Genomic DNA, 14,816 nt, shown 5'->3' with positions numbered 1-14,816 from the left:
TCCAAATTTAAATTACCATGTGTTATGCTAATTCCATTTAGACCATGAGTGTTTAGAGTAACAAAAGCCTAATTTGAAGTACCACGTGTATTGTTAAATTGAAGTACCATGTGTATTGCTATCAGAGTGGTCAATTTTGCACTAACAAAAGTACAAGGACTTTATGTGTAACTACTCAAATCTATATATATAGAATTTAAAAACCTAATTGCAGAAACACAAGTTCTTCCCTGTATTATCTGATATCTGATGATTATTTATTAATAGGACAATCCTAAACGTAGCCCTTAGGGCTACGCTTAAGCATATCAAATTTAAGTTTGAAAACTCCGGTTAATTAATTATAAAGTATAAATATTTATTTTTTAGTATTGACTTTCCTTATATAACTTTGATGTTAATGGCACGGTTAAATTATATAAATGGAATAAAATTATTTTTTGTATGCTTAAACGTAGCTCTTAGGCTGAGGGCTAAGTTTAGCATTTTCCTTATTAATATTCGTGTATTTTTAGGTCATTAGTTATCACAAATTGCATATTTTCATCTTCAATTTTGTTTTTGAATCGTTCATATATAATCGTTTTGTTCGATTATACACAGTCGTCGTAATCGTCTATCTGCTACGGGCGCAGTCTGATTAATCGTCTGCAACGTAAGAATTGTGACTTTATGTGTGTATTTTATTATGAATATTGAATTATTTAGGGTTTATGGATGTTTGTACATCTGATCTTATTTAGTGCCAGGTGGCACGGACTAAATTGTTCTCATATTAGCTTCTCTATATTCTATTTGATTAGTTTTATGCTATACATGATTCTATTATCCTGTTGTGAATTGTTTAAAGTAAAATGTAAATCTTTATGATGAAATTTCGCATGGCAGTATTGTGAAAGATTTGTATGGTTAACATTTTAACATATAATGTTGATATTAATTTGCTTTGATTATGATATATAATATATAATATATAATATATAATATGCTATTCTTTGAGTAGCTAGTTGTATGTAAGTTTATAATATATCTTGTGTTGGTTTGTTTTTGAAAAGTTTTAATTCTGTAATTTAAGAATTTGAAGTGTAAAATATTTGGGAGAATTAGTAAAATGGAAGGCCAAGGTCTGAAGATTGTTTCGACTGTGTTTGTGTATCCTTTACAGGAAAAGGGTTATAAAGTAAGCGATCTCAAGAGCTTCGCAGGGGTAACATTGACGGGTCATACAAAATGGATCCGAATCGCTACGGTCTTCAGCATGAATGGGAAAATAACAGCGTAATTGTGGTTTTCTTTTTAATCACGTATATGGGATCATATACAAAGAAATTAGGGATTTTTTGACTGTGAGATAAAGCCATGGACAGTGAGGATATGGAATCGATTCGCTTTCTAGTTCTCTTGATTATAACATGCTGACACACCTTATTTACTTTAATCCACAGGCCCCTGATCGATATGGTGAAATCCATGAACATAATTTTCGGTGAGTTATACTTCCATGATTCTACCACCACACTTTTGTGTTATATATGTTACTTATATTTCTTATATCACCAATTTGTTTTTCATTTTGCATTTGGATTGTATTTAATTGGCAGTGAGGGTGATCCATACGATGATAGGAGGTATTATCCGGTTCATCGAGATTCAAGGCGGCATGTTGATTCATATCATGAAATGGATATGCCTCGTGAATCTTTAAAATATCGCGAGGTTGATTATTATGATGATTATGGATATGAGAGACCTCATAGATATAGTGGACGTAATCGTGATGATTATACATATGATGATTATGACTATAGCCGTGAGAGAGATTATGAATATGGAAGACACAGTTATGATTTTGATTATGATAGAGGTGGTAGACGAGAGGGTAGTTTGCGAAGCCGTGGGTCCCGTGATCGAGAATGTGAGAGAAAAGGTTTGAGCCGTGAAAGGGACCAAAGTCCATACAAAAGGTACGATCGGTCCAGGTCTCGTGGTCACGGCAAGCGTGTTAGGTCAAGATCTCCTCGAAGCTGTAGTCTTGGGAGAAGTTACCGAGAGGACAGTTATGATGATGATAGATATGACAGGTCAGAGAGAAGACGAGATCGCGATGAAAAGCGTCATCACGGGGTTTATTGGACGGTATAGATTGTTTTAGAGATGTTTCCAATTATGAAACTTCTAGGTCTAGTTTGATGACTTATGCTTATCTGTTATTTGTAGGCACCATCTGCAACTGTTGTTGTGAAGGGTTTGTCCCAGAAGACAACTGAAGAAGATTTACATCAAATCCTTGTATCTTTCTCACCTATCACTTTGCGATATTTGGTATTTGTTTGCTTAGTTTTCGATATCATACTCTTGGGTCTTTAACTAGGCTGAATGGGGACCACTTCGCCATGTTCGTCTCATTAAGGAGCGAAGTTCTGGCGTTTCTCGTGGATTTGCGTTTATAGATTTCCCTACCATGGTAATATTATTGTGTGTTTTATCTACTTTTTTGTCATGTAGTTTTATATGTGGAAATACATGAACCTAATTTTGCGAATCAGGGATCTGCACGTTCAATGATGGACACGGTTGGTGATGAGGGACTTGTTGTGGATGGTAGGAAGCTATTCTTCGAGTACAGGTAATTGCTTGTGTACAGTCTTATATATTTATGTAGTTATTTTCTGTTTATATTGTCGTCAAAGTTGTGTTAGTGTGTGTATAACGGGTCTTTATACTATAATCTTAGGTTGAGTGAATTTGTTTATTGCTGTACAGTAAGCCAACTGGTCTTCCATTTGGATCAGATGGTTCATCGAGGTCAGGGCATATGAAGTATAGAAGTACGACACTTGTTTCTGATTGGTTGTGCACAATATGTAGTTGTGTTAATTTTGCTCGCAGGACATTATGTTTTCAGGTAATAAATAATTAATCGATAGAACCAAAGTTATAATTGAGCATTTGAGATTATTGATTGCTAATTGGCTGTTTGATATCAGTGTAATGAACCTAGGACAGACGATGCTCCCCTTGCTGACATGGCATCATCAAACACTAAGAAAGGGGAGACAGGTTAGTTTCTCCATAGTTCATACTAGCATGTGTTTTGGACACGTATGAAGCATTTTTTTAACGTCTCGATTGTTCAGGTCCCACACATGTTCTTGCTGTGAGAGGATTAGATGAAAATGCTGACGAGGAAATGCTTCGCTACGAATTTTCTAAACACGCTGCAATTAAAGTGCATATTGCTGTATCTTTGCTTTAGACTATTCGATATAAAAAGTTATAGTAAATACTAATTTTTCATTTTTCAGGATCTTCGACTTGTTAGAGACAAATTTACTCATGTTTCAAGGGGATTTGCGTTTGTTCATTTTCATTCGGTATGGCTCATATACGACTATCTTATTTTGTTACTCATTGTAAAGAGATTTTGCATTAAGAAATCAAATATTTTCTAGGTTGCAGATGCCACCAAAGCCCTAAAGGCAACAAATGGGACAACATTGGATAAAAACGGCCAAATTTTACGAGTAGCATATGCAAAAGGCATCTTGGGACCCGCAACTGGTGCATCGTCGTCTCACTCGAGTAGTCTTGCTGCTGCAGCCATCGAAGCTGCAGCATTTTCTCAGCAGGTAAAACAATTGGGCAAGGTTGCAAAAATCGGAGTACTCGGTCGGGACTTTTTGGGGAATACTCGGCGACTCGGATGTTGACTAACTTTGACTTTGACCGACTTTGACTAAGTTGGATGCTGACCAAGGTGACTAAGGTTGACTTTTTGTTTAGAAGTAGGCAACTCGGAGTACTCAGATGTTGACTAAGTTTGACTTTGACTGAGTTTTGACTGATTTTTTGAGTAATCCCGAGTTTTGACCGATTTTCCGAGTAATCCCGAGTTTCTGTCAAGTTTGACCGAGTACTTGCCTAGTACTCACTGAGTAATTTTGAGTTCTGCAACACTGCAATTGGGAGAGTATTAGAATATACGTAACTGTATAATCTCTAAAGGCTATGCAAAGTTATTATTATCAATTTTCATTATTATTGTTATTGTTATTGTTATTGTTATTATTTGCTGGTTACACATGCATGTATCTTGAAATAAAGTGATATTATCATTAATTTACCTATTTTGTTGTAGTATGATGGTGTTGGATGGGCACCAAAAGAGTATAATCCAGATGACAAGCAATCTAACGGCAAGCAAGATCAGAGTCGAGATCCAACGGATGCCACGGCACCGCAGTCTGGTTTCGTTTGGGATGAAGCATCTGGCTATTATTATGATGCTACTTCTGGCTTCTATTACGATGGAAATACAGGTGTGTAGCTACACAACAATATTTGTAATGATATATATCAGTGCATACATTTGTTTAACATGTGTATTATGTTACTCATGTATGTATAGGTCTGTACTATGATGGTAATAACGGTATCTGGTATTCATACGATCAACAGAGTCAACAATACATGCCTTGTAATGACCAAAACAATAAAACGTCTGAAAACGAGAAGCAGCCCGTCAAGGCGTCTAATAGTAGAAAAGTAGTTATATCTGCACCAGCTGCAACAATAACATCGACTGATAAAACTACTTCATTACCAGATGCTGTTCAGGCTGCAGCTGCAGCAGCCGTAGCTGCAGAGAAATTAGAAAAAGAGAAAATAAAAGAAATAAGACTTGCGTCAAAAAGTAGCATTTTGGCTAATAAGAAGAAAATGAGTAACGTTTTGTCCATGTGGAAACAAAGAAGCCACGAGAGTCAAAGTCAAACACGTAATCAGCCATCGGTTGCAGTAGAAGAAAAACCTAAGCCCGTTGCACCATCGACGAAGGGAAAATTGGTTAAAGACAATTTAGCTCCAGTTTCATTAAACACATCTGCTAGCTTAGATGCACATGATAACACCAGGCCCGCAGCTTTAAGAGGTGTAATAAGGGGGTCAACATATGTGGGACCGTCTACAAATGTTTCTACGAGTTCGCCAACAGTTACGGAACAACACAATTCCGCAATGCCTTTTAGGACAGATGCATCTGCTTTAGGTTCTTACACCCCACCTGCACCTGCTGTGGGTGGTAAGAGACGGTTTTCAGAGTTGCCTGTACAGTCATCATCGTCTGTTAAAGAGCAGACTCATACTACTACTTATAGAGATCGAGCTGCTGAACGGAGGAGTTTATACGGTCCATCGTCTTTTGGCGATGATTTATATGATCTTGGGGTTGGAGATGGTAAGCACCTCAACGATTCTTTTTTTATAGAAGTATAATAAAAAAAATGGATATGTAAAAGGACTTGTAAATATGATTGTTATTCGCCTATTGACATGTGTGGATTTTTTTTATTATATAAAATTTTGAAATTGTAAGATGGAGATTCGGGATTGAAAAGGGGTGTGATGGAGTCAATGCCATTTCCTCCTGGTGTTGGAGGACGTGGAGGTGAAGAGGGTGGTAATAGTGGGGCCCAGAGCTATGAGGTAATCACAGGTGAAAAGGCAATTGATGAGAGTAATGTTGGCAACCGAATGCTTCGCAACATGGGTTGGCAAGAAGGCATAGTAAGTCTTTTAACTCTTTCTGTATTTTTCCATTGCAAGAAATAGTAATTATTTTCTTAACATTGCATACGATATATTAAACATATAGATATAGATAGATACATGTTATTTCATTACTCATTTTAATGGTGTTGTGTTATACCCATTTTTCGGAAAATTAGGTACATTGGATTGATATTATGATCTCACACAACCTACAACATGTCATGTTTCACAATTCCAATGGTCTAAGTATGTGAATATCCTAAAGTACCCTTTTGTTCCTTTTGTCACTATTTTAAGTTTTTCTGTTTGCAACATGTCAATGGTCAGTTGGTCATTTTCTTAGATTTTTGTGTCTTGTCTATATGATCCATAAGCTCATGCAATCATGGATGGAGGTTTTAAGGGGCAGGATTTAATTTTTATGGCATCTGTAACATTGTTGATAAGTTAGTAAATTTTATGTTCTAGATGTTTTTGCATCCTTCCAAAAAATAAGAAACAAAATAGTCATATAATTAATTTCATCAATAATCATTTTATATTAATATTAATTTTGAAATTTAAGTAGGAAACAATTAATGATCAACAATACACGTTAAAAGTTTTCAAGTCAAGGTCATATAGTTGCAACTTGAAACTGATCAACAATATTTACAATAGGTAGTAAAACAACTGGGTTGGATAGCGGGAAGTAAACTTTTTGGACTGGTCGAGCTGCGTTGGGTTATTCACTAATATAGATATGATAATAAAACAATTTATTTAAATTGTTAAGTTTTGTATAAATAATGCAGTTTAAAAGGTTATACAACAATTGATTGTCTAATGTGCGACTTTCAATTCGCATTCTTTGGCCCATTTGCATTTTAGTAAAGCCTAGGTAAACTCACTTTTACTTAAATGGGTTGAAATTCCTACTTTATTTAAGTCACAAACTCAATAGATAGTGCCTTTTAGCCAGATTACATGAGAAGAACCGGACTTTTTTGTTGTCTTGAGTTGGCTCTACAAGGTCAAAATGATAAACTCCTGAAGGTCGTAGTAAATCAAATTCAAATGTTATATCTTCTGACTTGAACCGGGGGATTGTTGTTTTTTTTTTTTTTTTTTTACTTTTGGTGATTTGATGCAACAACAGGGGTTGGGAAAAGATGGGAGTGGGATGGTGGAGCCGGTGCAGGCACAAGCAAGTGAAAAGAGAGCAGGACTTGGCAGTCAACCGAACAAGAAGTTGGATCCTAGCCTAGAGGTGCAACCAGGTGATAGCTACCGCACTCTGGTTCATAAGAAGGCACTCGCTAGATTCAGAGAAATGTCTTAGGTTAAGAATTAATTATCACATTGTTGGTTGAGGAAATAACAAGGATTTTGGTTTTGAGTTGCTTTAGAAGCTTCCTTTTGGTGTTGTCTAGTCATTTGTCTTGAACAAAAAAAAAAAACAGCTAGCAAGTCAAATGTTATTTTAATTAACATTAAGAAATGTAGATCGATTTCTATGTCTAGCTGCTTCAGTTATGTTCGTTGTGCTTCATCTTCAATATCGGATAATATCATAGGAACCGAAAAAAATGTACCTATGTACAAAGGGATAGTGATATGAGTATATGACGTGTACCTTCTCTTCTTGAATAATTTGAACAGTGAAAATCTCTTTCGTTTACTCGTTATCTATAGTTAATATTAAAATGCTAACTTGATGATGTCATCTTAAACAAAGGACTTGACACGTGTCGCGATGTGAGGACTTGTGCTGATATCATATATCATCTATTAATTAATTAATTACTACATATAATTTTTAATTAAAAACTTTATAAAAATAGATAAATAACTTTCGCCTAATTTAAATGACTTTAATTGTTTTTACTCCTCAATTAAAATAAGTCAATACAATCAACAAACTTTTTTTTTTTTAGCTAATTCACGAAAATTAAACAAAACAAAAAACGTTGGAATAATTAAATATGGTAAAAAAAAAAAAACCTTGAGAATTAAAATCATTTCTTAAATTTTATCAACCATTATATATTTTATTAGTCATTATGTATCACAACCTTTTTCATATTTTCACATGTGAGAGACTTTGTTCATTCGGTCTTTTTCATTCATTATTCAACATAAGATACATGTTTGTAACTTTACAGGGGTTTTTTGACATTTCAATTGTTATATTTTTAATTCTCTATAAAAAATTCTGTCAAGTATAATTTTATTCCTTAGACATATGATAAAAGAATTAATCTTTCACAATAAACAAGTATCTATATCTATGTTCATATATGTTAAAATTTTATAATATTAGATAAAATAATAAATTTAAATAAAGTCAGATGTAATAAATCCATCACATCTATAAAAATTTTATTAAATTAAAAATAGAATTATATTCAACATTTGTATCTGTGTTCCTCTTTATTTGTTTTATTCTCAATCTATCTTTAAAATTAAATTAAAATTCAGTTTAGATCATCAGTTTCTATTAAATTAAATCACATATCTCTTTAACAACAATGGTAGCTATAATAAACCCGTGAGTTCACGGGTCCTTGAACTAGTATAGTGAGATAAAGCTTTCCACTTGAGCCAAAAATCAACATATTTGTATTTTCTTGATAATTCTGACTCTCCACATATGGTTTGATTAACTTATCAAGGAGACTGCTTTATTACCATGTGATTTATGTTAGCAAAACCCTTATATAGAAATAAAATTAGACAAACTAAGTAGAAGTGTTGAATCTTAATGTTAAATCCTTTTTTAAAAAAAAACACAAATATAAATGGTACATAGAATAGATGCAATTTTCAATCACATGGTAATGAAGCAGTTTCCTTGATAAGTTAATCAAACCATATCTGGAGAATTAAAAGGGTTTTGCTAATGTATGTCACGGGCATACGTTAAGGTGCATTTAATGAACTCGAAATTTTTCTTATATATTACTCCGTATTATTTATATTTAATACTCATTAATTCAATCTAATTATTTCTATTTTCATGCGTGTATTAATAACAAATTTTTAATATTTATTGAAATTTCGAATTCATTGATTGCACCTCAACGTATGCTACCGTGTCATACGTTAGCAAAACCCTCTATATAATACCGCTTTATCAATTTCACATTTTCTCACTTTTTACCACTGAATTTTGAACTTAGCATTCAAGCAAATGAGTTTGGATAAGGTCAAAATGAGTTTGGATCTAAACGCTTCCCGATCTAAACATTAAATGGGTCGAGTCTAAATGGGTTATGCTATGCCAGATTGGGTCGAGACTCGTTTTTCTAAACATAGTAATTTGTCTTCTCTCAGTTTCCACGTTTTAGTTTTCAGTTTCACGTTTAAATTTTCAATTCGCATTTCAGTTTTAACAAAATTATGAAAGTATAAATCGCTTAATTTAATTCTCACTATTTCAAAATAAAAGCCGAAAATGGAGGATAAACTCAAGGTTCATAAAAAACACATACACAATGTCTGCAACCGGTAAAATTCCTAAACTCTCAAAACCCATCGAAAAATTTCGCGAAATCCACAAAAACCTCTCATCTTTCAGATCCTCACCTAAACTTTGGCACGATCACGACCACAACAACAGCCACCATGAACTCGAACCAACATTACGCTTAACCCATCCCATTTTAGCCAAACTTGAATCCTTCCCAATCCTAACTCTCAAACAATTCAATCAAATTCACACACAACTCATTCTTTCAGGTCTCTCTCAACACTCACTCGCATCAGGTCGAGTGATCAAGAAACTATGCTCATCACCATCAACTGTTTTTCATGCAATTGATGTGTTTAATTCTCTAGATGACCCTGATTCGTTTATATGCAATACTATAATTAGAGGTTTAGTTAACGCGAATGAATCAGTTAAAGCGTTGGACTTTTATCTTCGAGAAATGGTGGGGAGGTTCGTGCCTGCAAATCATTACACGTTTCCATTGGTTTTGAAAATTTGTGGTGAATTGGGGTTGGTTAGAGAAGGTGGAAAAGCGCATTCGCGGGTCGTGAAAGAAGGGTTTGAGATTGATTTGTTTGTAAGAAACGGTTTGATTCATATGTACGCGGTTTGTGGGAGGATTAAGGATGCGGAAAAGGTGTTTGATATGAGTTTGGTAATGGATATGGTGACGTGGAATTCGATGATTGATGGGTATGTGAAGAATGGGATGGTTGATGATGCGCGCCAGGTGTTTGATGAAATGCCTGAGAGAGATGTGTTTAGTTGGAATACGATGATTGGTGGGTATGTTTGCGTTAAGGACATGGGCAATGCACAAGAGTTGTTTGATAAAATGCCTTGTAGAGATATCGTTTCGTGGAATTGTTTGATTGACGGGTATGCGAGAATTGGAGATGTAGTGTGTGCACGTAAATTTTTTGATTGGATGCCGCGGCGAAATGTTGTGTCGTGGAATACTTTGTTAGCGCTTTACGTGCGGTGTAAAAAGTATGATGAGTGTTTGGTGCTTTTTGATGATATGTTGGAGGAAAAAGATGTGAGGGTGAATGAAGCGAGTGTTATGAGTGTGTTAACGGCGTGTGCACATTTGGGAAGACTTGATAAGGGTGAATGGGTACACGCTTATATTAAGAGTAACGAGAATAATATTATTATCGACGTGTTACTTTCGACTGCTTTGTTGACTATGTATGCTAAATGTGGAGCTATGGACTTGGCTAAACAGGTGTTCGATGAAATGCCTGAGAGAACTATTGTATCATGGAATTCAATGATAATGGGATATGGTATGCACGGTCAAGGAGAAAAGGCATTAGAAATGTTCTTGAATTTGGAAAAAAGTGACATTGTGCCAAATGATACTACTTTTGTGTGTTTGCTTAGTGCGTGTACTCATGCGGGAATGGTTTTAGAAGGATGGTGGTATTTTGACCTAATGCAACGCGTTTATAAGATCAAACCAAAAGTCGAGCATTATGGTTGTATGGTCGATCTATTATCACGAGCTGGTTTAATGAATGATTCTGAAGAGATGTTAAAGAGTATGAATGTGGGAACAGGGTCAGCTTTATGGGGAGCGTTACTAGCGGCGTGTAGGACCCACTCTAATTTAGAACTAGGTGAAATGGTTGCCAAACGGTTAATTGAATTGGAACCGGGTGATGTGGGACCGTATGTGATGTTATCGAATATATATGCTGCTGGTGAGAGATGGGATGATGTTGAAAATGTGAGAGAGATGATGAAGAAAAAAGGGTTACATAAATATGTAGGATCGAGCGTTGTTCGTTCAGAAAATTATGGTGTTGAAGGAGGCGCTTCGGGTCGTAAAAGAAAATTAGTGTACTCCATGTTGAGTGATATGGGTACTCAAATGAAAACGTCATACAGAAACATGATACCTTGAAGAATAAGTAGATAAGATTCAATAGAAAGTTTATGTACACAAGGATTATGAAATTTCAGACATTTAATGGGTCAACCTGGGCATCTTTATCTATGTTTTTGGGTAGTTTTTGGCATCTTTGACAGTAGTGAGTAGTGACGCGTAAAATGGGCGACTTTTGAAAACCGTAATGAGTACAATGGGTCAGTAGTTGGAGGAGAAAGATTTTTGCTCATTTTCCAATAAAACACTTTTGCTATTACCTTATTTGCTTTGACCCCAACCTATTATGACATGATTACCAGAACTGACCCGCCCGCCCGTTTTGCCACCTATTCTACCAAGCGTCATGCTAGTTTCATGGTGATGTGTTCTAAAGAGGAGATGAAAACTCAAACACACGAGGCAAAGGAACAAATGTCTACTGCATAAGAGGACCACCAAAGGGTTCCTTCGAGTAATCATCTAAACTGATTCATCTTAATGCTTGTGTTTAATAGAAACGTACTTCACGTTGCAAGAGGTATTGATATTGTTCTCTTGTCTATTGTGTCACATTAAGAAACAAACTCATACATTTGTCCCATTAAAATTTATGAGGTTTGTTTATATCTTAAATAAGTTCCTCCTTGATACTTGAATTAGTAGCTTATAGTATAAATTAGAGCTAAACACTATTTGGTACATGCTTTCTTTTCTTGTATATTTCAGATTTCAGATTTCAGATATTAACCTCACTGTACTATATCTACTTATGACAAACATTGTATACGGTATAATTTATTATTTAAAATCAGAACACCGCTACTCCGCACGCATAAATAAAAATAAAAATATATATAAAATGGAAAACTAGGTATAGAACAAAAAATTTCCATCATAAATATACTGATATTTCTACTCATCGGTGTTTCTTTCTTGTATCTCACGTTGAATTCGTTTTCTGTTCGAAAACATTTTCCGTTTCTTATAAATTTTTTTGTTATTTCTGCCAAAAAAAAAAAAAAAAAAAAAAATCATCTTTATGGAAAAATGCTAGTTACACTATGGTAACAACTCAAACAGTACTTAGAACAAAAGCTTGAAATCACTTTTTATATAAAGGCATCCCACTCTTTAGGTCAGGAAAATTGCATTTTGAGAAGCATCACATCATTCCTTTTGCCATAAAAAGAACTCCTTATCTCCACAAATCATATAAAAAAAAGATAAGATTTTTATCTACTCATTATAAGAACTTTTACTCTATTAATTAGTCCCCCACTTAATTCCAGACCATGATTTGTTTATGTAAATTAATGAATATACTTCTACTGTTTGGACAATTCTTACAAGGAAACCATAACAAACATTGTTACAACTTTCAACAAAATCAAATAACAAAGAATATAATAAACTCTTTAACAATCCTAACTTATTGTAAATGAATAACCATAACATTAAAGTGATAATAAACATATACTTTTTTTTGTTAAATCAAACATACTAGAGATGATCTGTCTCTGCTTATTGTGGTCTTTTAATTCTATATTATTACTTATTAGTGATAAACAAATGTTGATAAATACTATTATCCACTTATTAGTCTACTTGTACTCCAGTGTCATATATGTCTCCCTTCTTCCAATTATCAGGTATATTATTAACCGGAACGACCCATTTTTCATCTCCATCTTCACCACTTAATAGCATTCTTAAAGACAACGATCCACTAGGTGGTGATGTGGTTGTAAACACGGATCCATAGCTTCTATCCAACAGTTTGCAGTTAAAATTTTGTGTCTGCGTATAAATTACAGCATATAAACATATCACCACAGTAAAAAGTATATATATGCATATCAATATAAATGACATTCATAAACTTACCTCACATAATTGCACTGCAGTTATGTCGTTTTGCCCTTGTTGATACCATATGACAAAAGCAAGATAATATGGATAATCACTACTCTCATCAATCTTTATGGTGATATTATTCTTTGAGTACCTGCATGAAACCCTGCATATATATGTTTTTTTGTTAAATGATAGTAACATTCATAATTTCATAATATTAATTAATAATTAATATTCAGTTATATAATATCACCTTCTATATTCAATATCCACAATTCCTTGTGATAGTAAAGACGGTTCTGCGTACGTAGACTGAGCCATTTTACGGAAGGCTTTTTGGCTCATAATGAAGTCTGTACGGTCACTCGAACCATGGTCAGTTACAACAACAGTCACTCCTTCATTGGAACAATCTTTACTGTTTGTGCACCTCACCTGATTTTATTTAATTATTTTGATTAATTTAGTAATTCATATAATAAAAAAAATCATGTAAATGTAATGCTTATTATCACCTGGTAGCATGCGCCACATCCTACACCATCTCGATAAACGAGATCAGATCCAGCTGCTACATACCCATCGTTAATTGTTGCTCCAAACGGTCCATATCCACATCTCCCTACTGTAAACAAATATAATATCAAATGTTATAACTTTATCAAGTTTACATGTATATATGTTTATGTTTATGTGTATGTTTATTTATATTTATATGACATATTTCTCACTTTCTGATCCTTTCTCATCAGAGCCCGGGTAGTATGCTGCTCGAGAATGTGTGAAAGAATCACTAGACGTTGCGGTTTGGGCTGAACTTAGTACAAAGAAGATTAATGCTGAAACTATAAAGAGTGTATGGACTGAAAGTGCCATTTTGTGAAAGATAAAGGAGAGAAGTTTGGTTTTTTATGGAAGCAATTAGCATAAGGTTAGTACTATTTATAGTAACATAAAGTTAGTAGTTGGTAGAATTTTTCTACGGTTTGACATTCGGTGTAGAATGAAAGCAGTCATATTACGTTTGATGATCATCAACCTACTTGGATAAGGTAACTGGTTAAAAACAATAGACGAATTCTATAAAAATTTTAAATTTTTCATTTTTTTCATCTGAAAACTGATCCTGATATGAACCTTCATATAGTGGTGGTTGTTTTCATACATGTACGAAGTAGAGATAAATATCGATATGTCAACTTTGTGTTGCTTGAACTTTGATTTAAACTGGTAGGTATATGTATTATTCATTTCCGTAACATTATATATCAAGAATCCATAAATTCACATCATATGTGCTATCTTAATAATAAATTAAGTTCAAGTCTTTATGTTTATGTTTTTACAGTATGCATGCCCAAGCAAACAAGGTTTTTTTCTTCCTTTTTTTAGGCAAAGAAAGAATTTTTAATTTGAAAACAGAAAAGGTGTTGCTTGGAATAGAAGTAAAAGAATGAGGGCGCAGCGTTAGGTGGTTTAGCACCAAAGTTGATATATTAAATTCAATTTAAGCCTGTCTGTTCTCATTAATTTGTGCTAATCATCACAGTAGGCCCTAATTAGCTTCCTAGATTAGGAATGTTTATACTGCGCGCTCGATGTTCAAAGTGTACCAAAAGTATTTGACATTAAAAAAAATAAGATTAACCATAATCAAAGTTCATAATTTCAACATAAAACATGTTTTCTGAAATTCAAAATATTATTCCATTTTGCTTACATTAGTCCAGCCGCCAGTGGAATTGCGTAAAGATAAAACTGCTACGTAATCTTGAATATGACTTTCGTTAATATTCTTTTTATACAGTACAGTTAGTTAAGAAAATAGAATTTTTAAACTAAGAGGTTGCTGAGGAAGACATAGACATAAAGTAGAATCCACTCACTAACATCAAGTGTGTTTTGGAGACCATTATATGCAGTTGACCCAACCATGTCTATTTATGATGTCAATGTATATTTTAACAAGAACCATATGCTTAATTAAAGTTCTTGAAAGGATTGAGGTTAATTTGGTTATGTTTGGCCTTAAACCCGACTCAGGCCGCTTGATGTGCTGAGATTTGG

General features: G+C 34.1%; 3 protein-coding genes across 4 annotated transcripts; 2 read left to right on the top strand and 1 right to left on the bottom strand.

Moving 5' to 3' along the window:
- Positions 1–497: 497 nt before the first annotated feature.
- Positions 498–7,202, top strand: LOC139850660 (SUPPRESSOR OF ABI3-5-like). Of its 2 annotated transcripts, none has more exons than XM_071840211.1 (16): positions 498–655; positions 1,166–1,278; positions 1,446–1,486; positions 1,602–2,136; positions 2,218–2,289; positions 2,372–2,464; positions 2,547–2,626; positions 2,764–2,905; positions 2,988–3,060; positions 3,138–3,229; positions 3,306–3,374; positions 3,453–3,629; positions 4,139–4,319; positions 4,409–5,236; positions 5,375–5,565; positions 6,702–7,202. In XM_071840211.1, the coding sequence occupies exons 2-16, from the start codon at positions 1,231–1,233 to the stop codon at positions 6,795–6,797; spliced, it is 2,718 nt and encodes a 905-aa protein (XP_071696312.1). In that variant the 5' UTR covers positions 498–655; positions 1,166–1,230; the 3' UTR covers positions 6,798–7,202. The 2 variants fall into 2 exon arrangements, with proteins under 2 accessions (XP_071696312.1, XP_071696311.1); XM_071840210.1 differs by having other exon boundaries at positions 6,689–7,202.
- Positions 7,203–9,026: 1,824 nt separating this feature from the next.
- LOC139850081 (putative pentatricopeptide repeat-containing protein At5g37570) lies at positions 9,027–13,893 on the top strand. The gene is made up of 2 exons (XM_071839675.1): positions 9,027–11,367; positions 13,502–13,893. Exon 1 carries the CDS (start codon positions 9,027–9,029, stop codon positions 10,929–10,931), a length of 1,905 nt encoding a protein of 634 aa, XP_071695776.1. The 3' UTR covers positions 10,932–11,367; positions 13,502–13,893.
- LOC139846925 (expansin-like B1) lies at positions 12,441–13,649 on the bottom strand. Its single transcript, XM_071836506.1, has 5 exons — positions 13,481–13,649; positions 13,265–13,374; positions 13,003–13,184; positions 12,780–12,912; positions 12,441–12,692 (listed from the first exon to the last, which is right to left on the bottom strand). The coding sequence occupies exons 1-5, from the start codon at positions 13,623–13,625 to the stop codon at positions 12,492–12,494; spliced, it is 771 nt and encodes a 256-aa protein (XP_071692607.1). The 5' UTR covers positions 13,626–13,649; the 3' UTR covers positions 12,441–12,491.
- Positions 13,894–14,816: the final 923 nt, after the last annotated feature.

The sequence above is a fragment of the Rutidosis leptorrhynchoides genome, chromosome 5, assembly GCF_046630445.1.
Source record: "Rutidosis leptorrhynchoides isolate AG116_Rl617_1_P2 chromosome 5, CSIRO_AGI_Rlap_v1, whole genome shotgun sequence".
Lineage (NCBI taxonomy): Eukaryota > Viridiplantae > Streptophyta > Magnoliopsida > Asterales > Asteraceae > Rutidosis > Rutidosis leptorrhynchoides.
The sequence above is the reverse complement of the archived record's forward strand: the minus strand, read 5'-3'. Positions and strand labels throughout refer to the sequence as shown.

What these genes read in the sequence shown, in the direction of transcription:
- LOC139850081 (XM_071839675.1), top strand. Translation starts at nt 9,027, where the DNA reads ATGTCTGCAACCGGTAAAATTCCTAAACTCTCAAAACCCATCGAAAAA.
- LOC139850660 (XM_071840210.1), top strand. Translation starts at nt 1,231, where the DNA reads ATGGATCCGAATCGCTACGGTCTTCAGCATGAATGGGAAAATAACAGC. An exon ending in ATGAATGGGAAAATAACAGC is followed by an intron (nt 1,279 to 1,445) that starts GTAATTGTGGTT and finishes TTTAATCCACAG; the next exon opens with GCCCCTGATCGATATGGTGA. An exon ending in TTATAGATTTCCCTACCATG is followed by an intron (nt 2,465 to 2,546) that starts GTAATATTATTG and finishes TTTGCGAATCAG; the next exon opens with GGATCTGCACGTTCAATGAT.
- LOC139846925 (XM_071836506.1), bottom strand. Translation starts at nt 13,625, where the DNA reads ATGGCACTTTCAGTCCATACACTCTTTATAGTTTCAGCATTAATCTTC. An exon ending in GTGGATATTGAATATAGAAG is followed by an intron (nt 12,913 to 13,002) that starts GTGATATTATAT and finishes ATATATATGCAG; the next exon opens with GGTTTCATGCAGGTACTCAA. An exon ending in CTGCAGTGCAATTATGTGAG is followed by an intron (nt 12,693 to 12,779) that starts GTAAGTTTATGA and finishes ATTTATACGCAG; the next exon opens with ACACAAAATTTTAACTGCAA.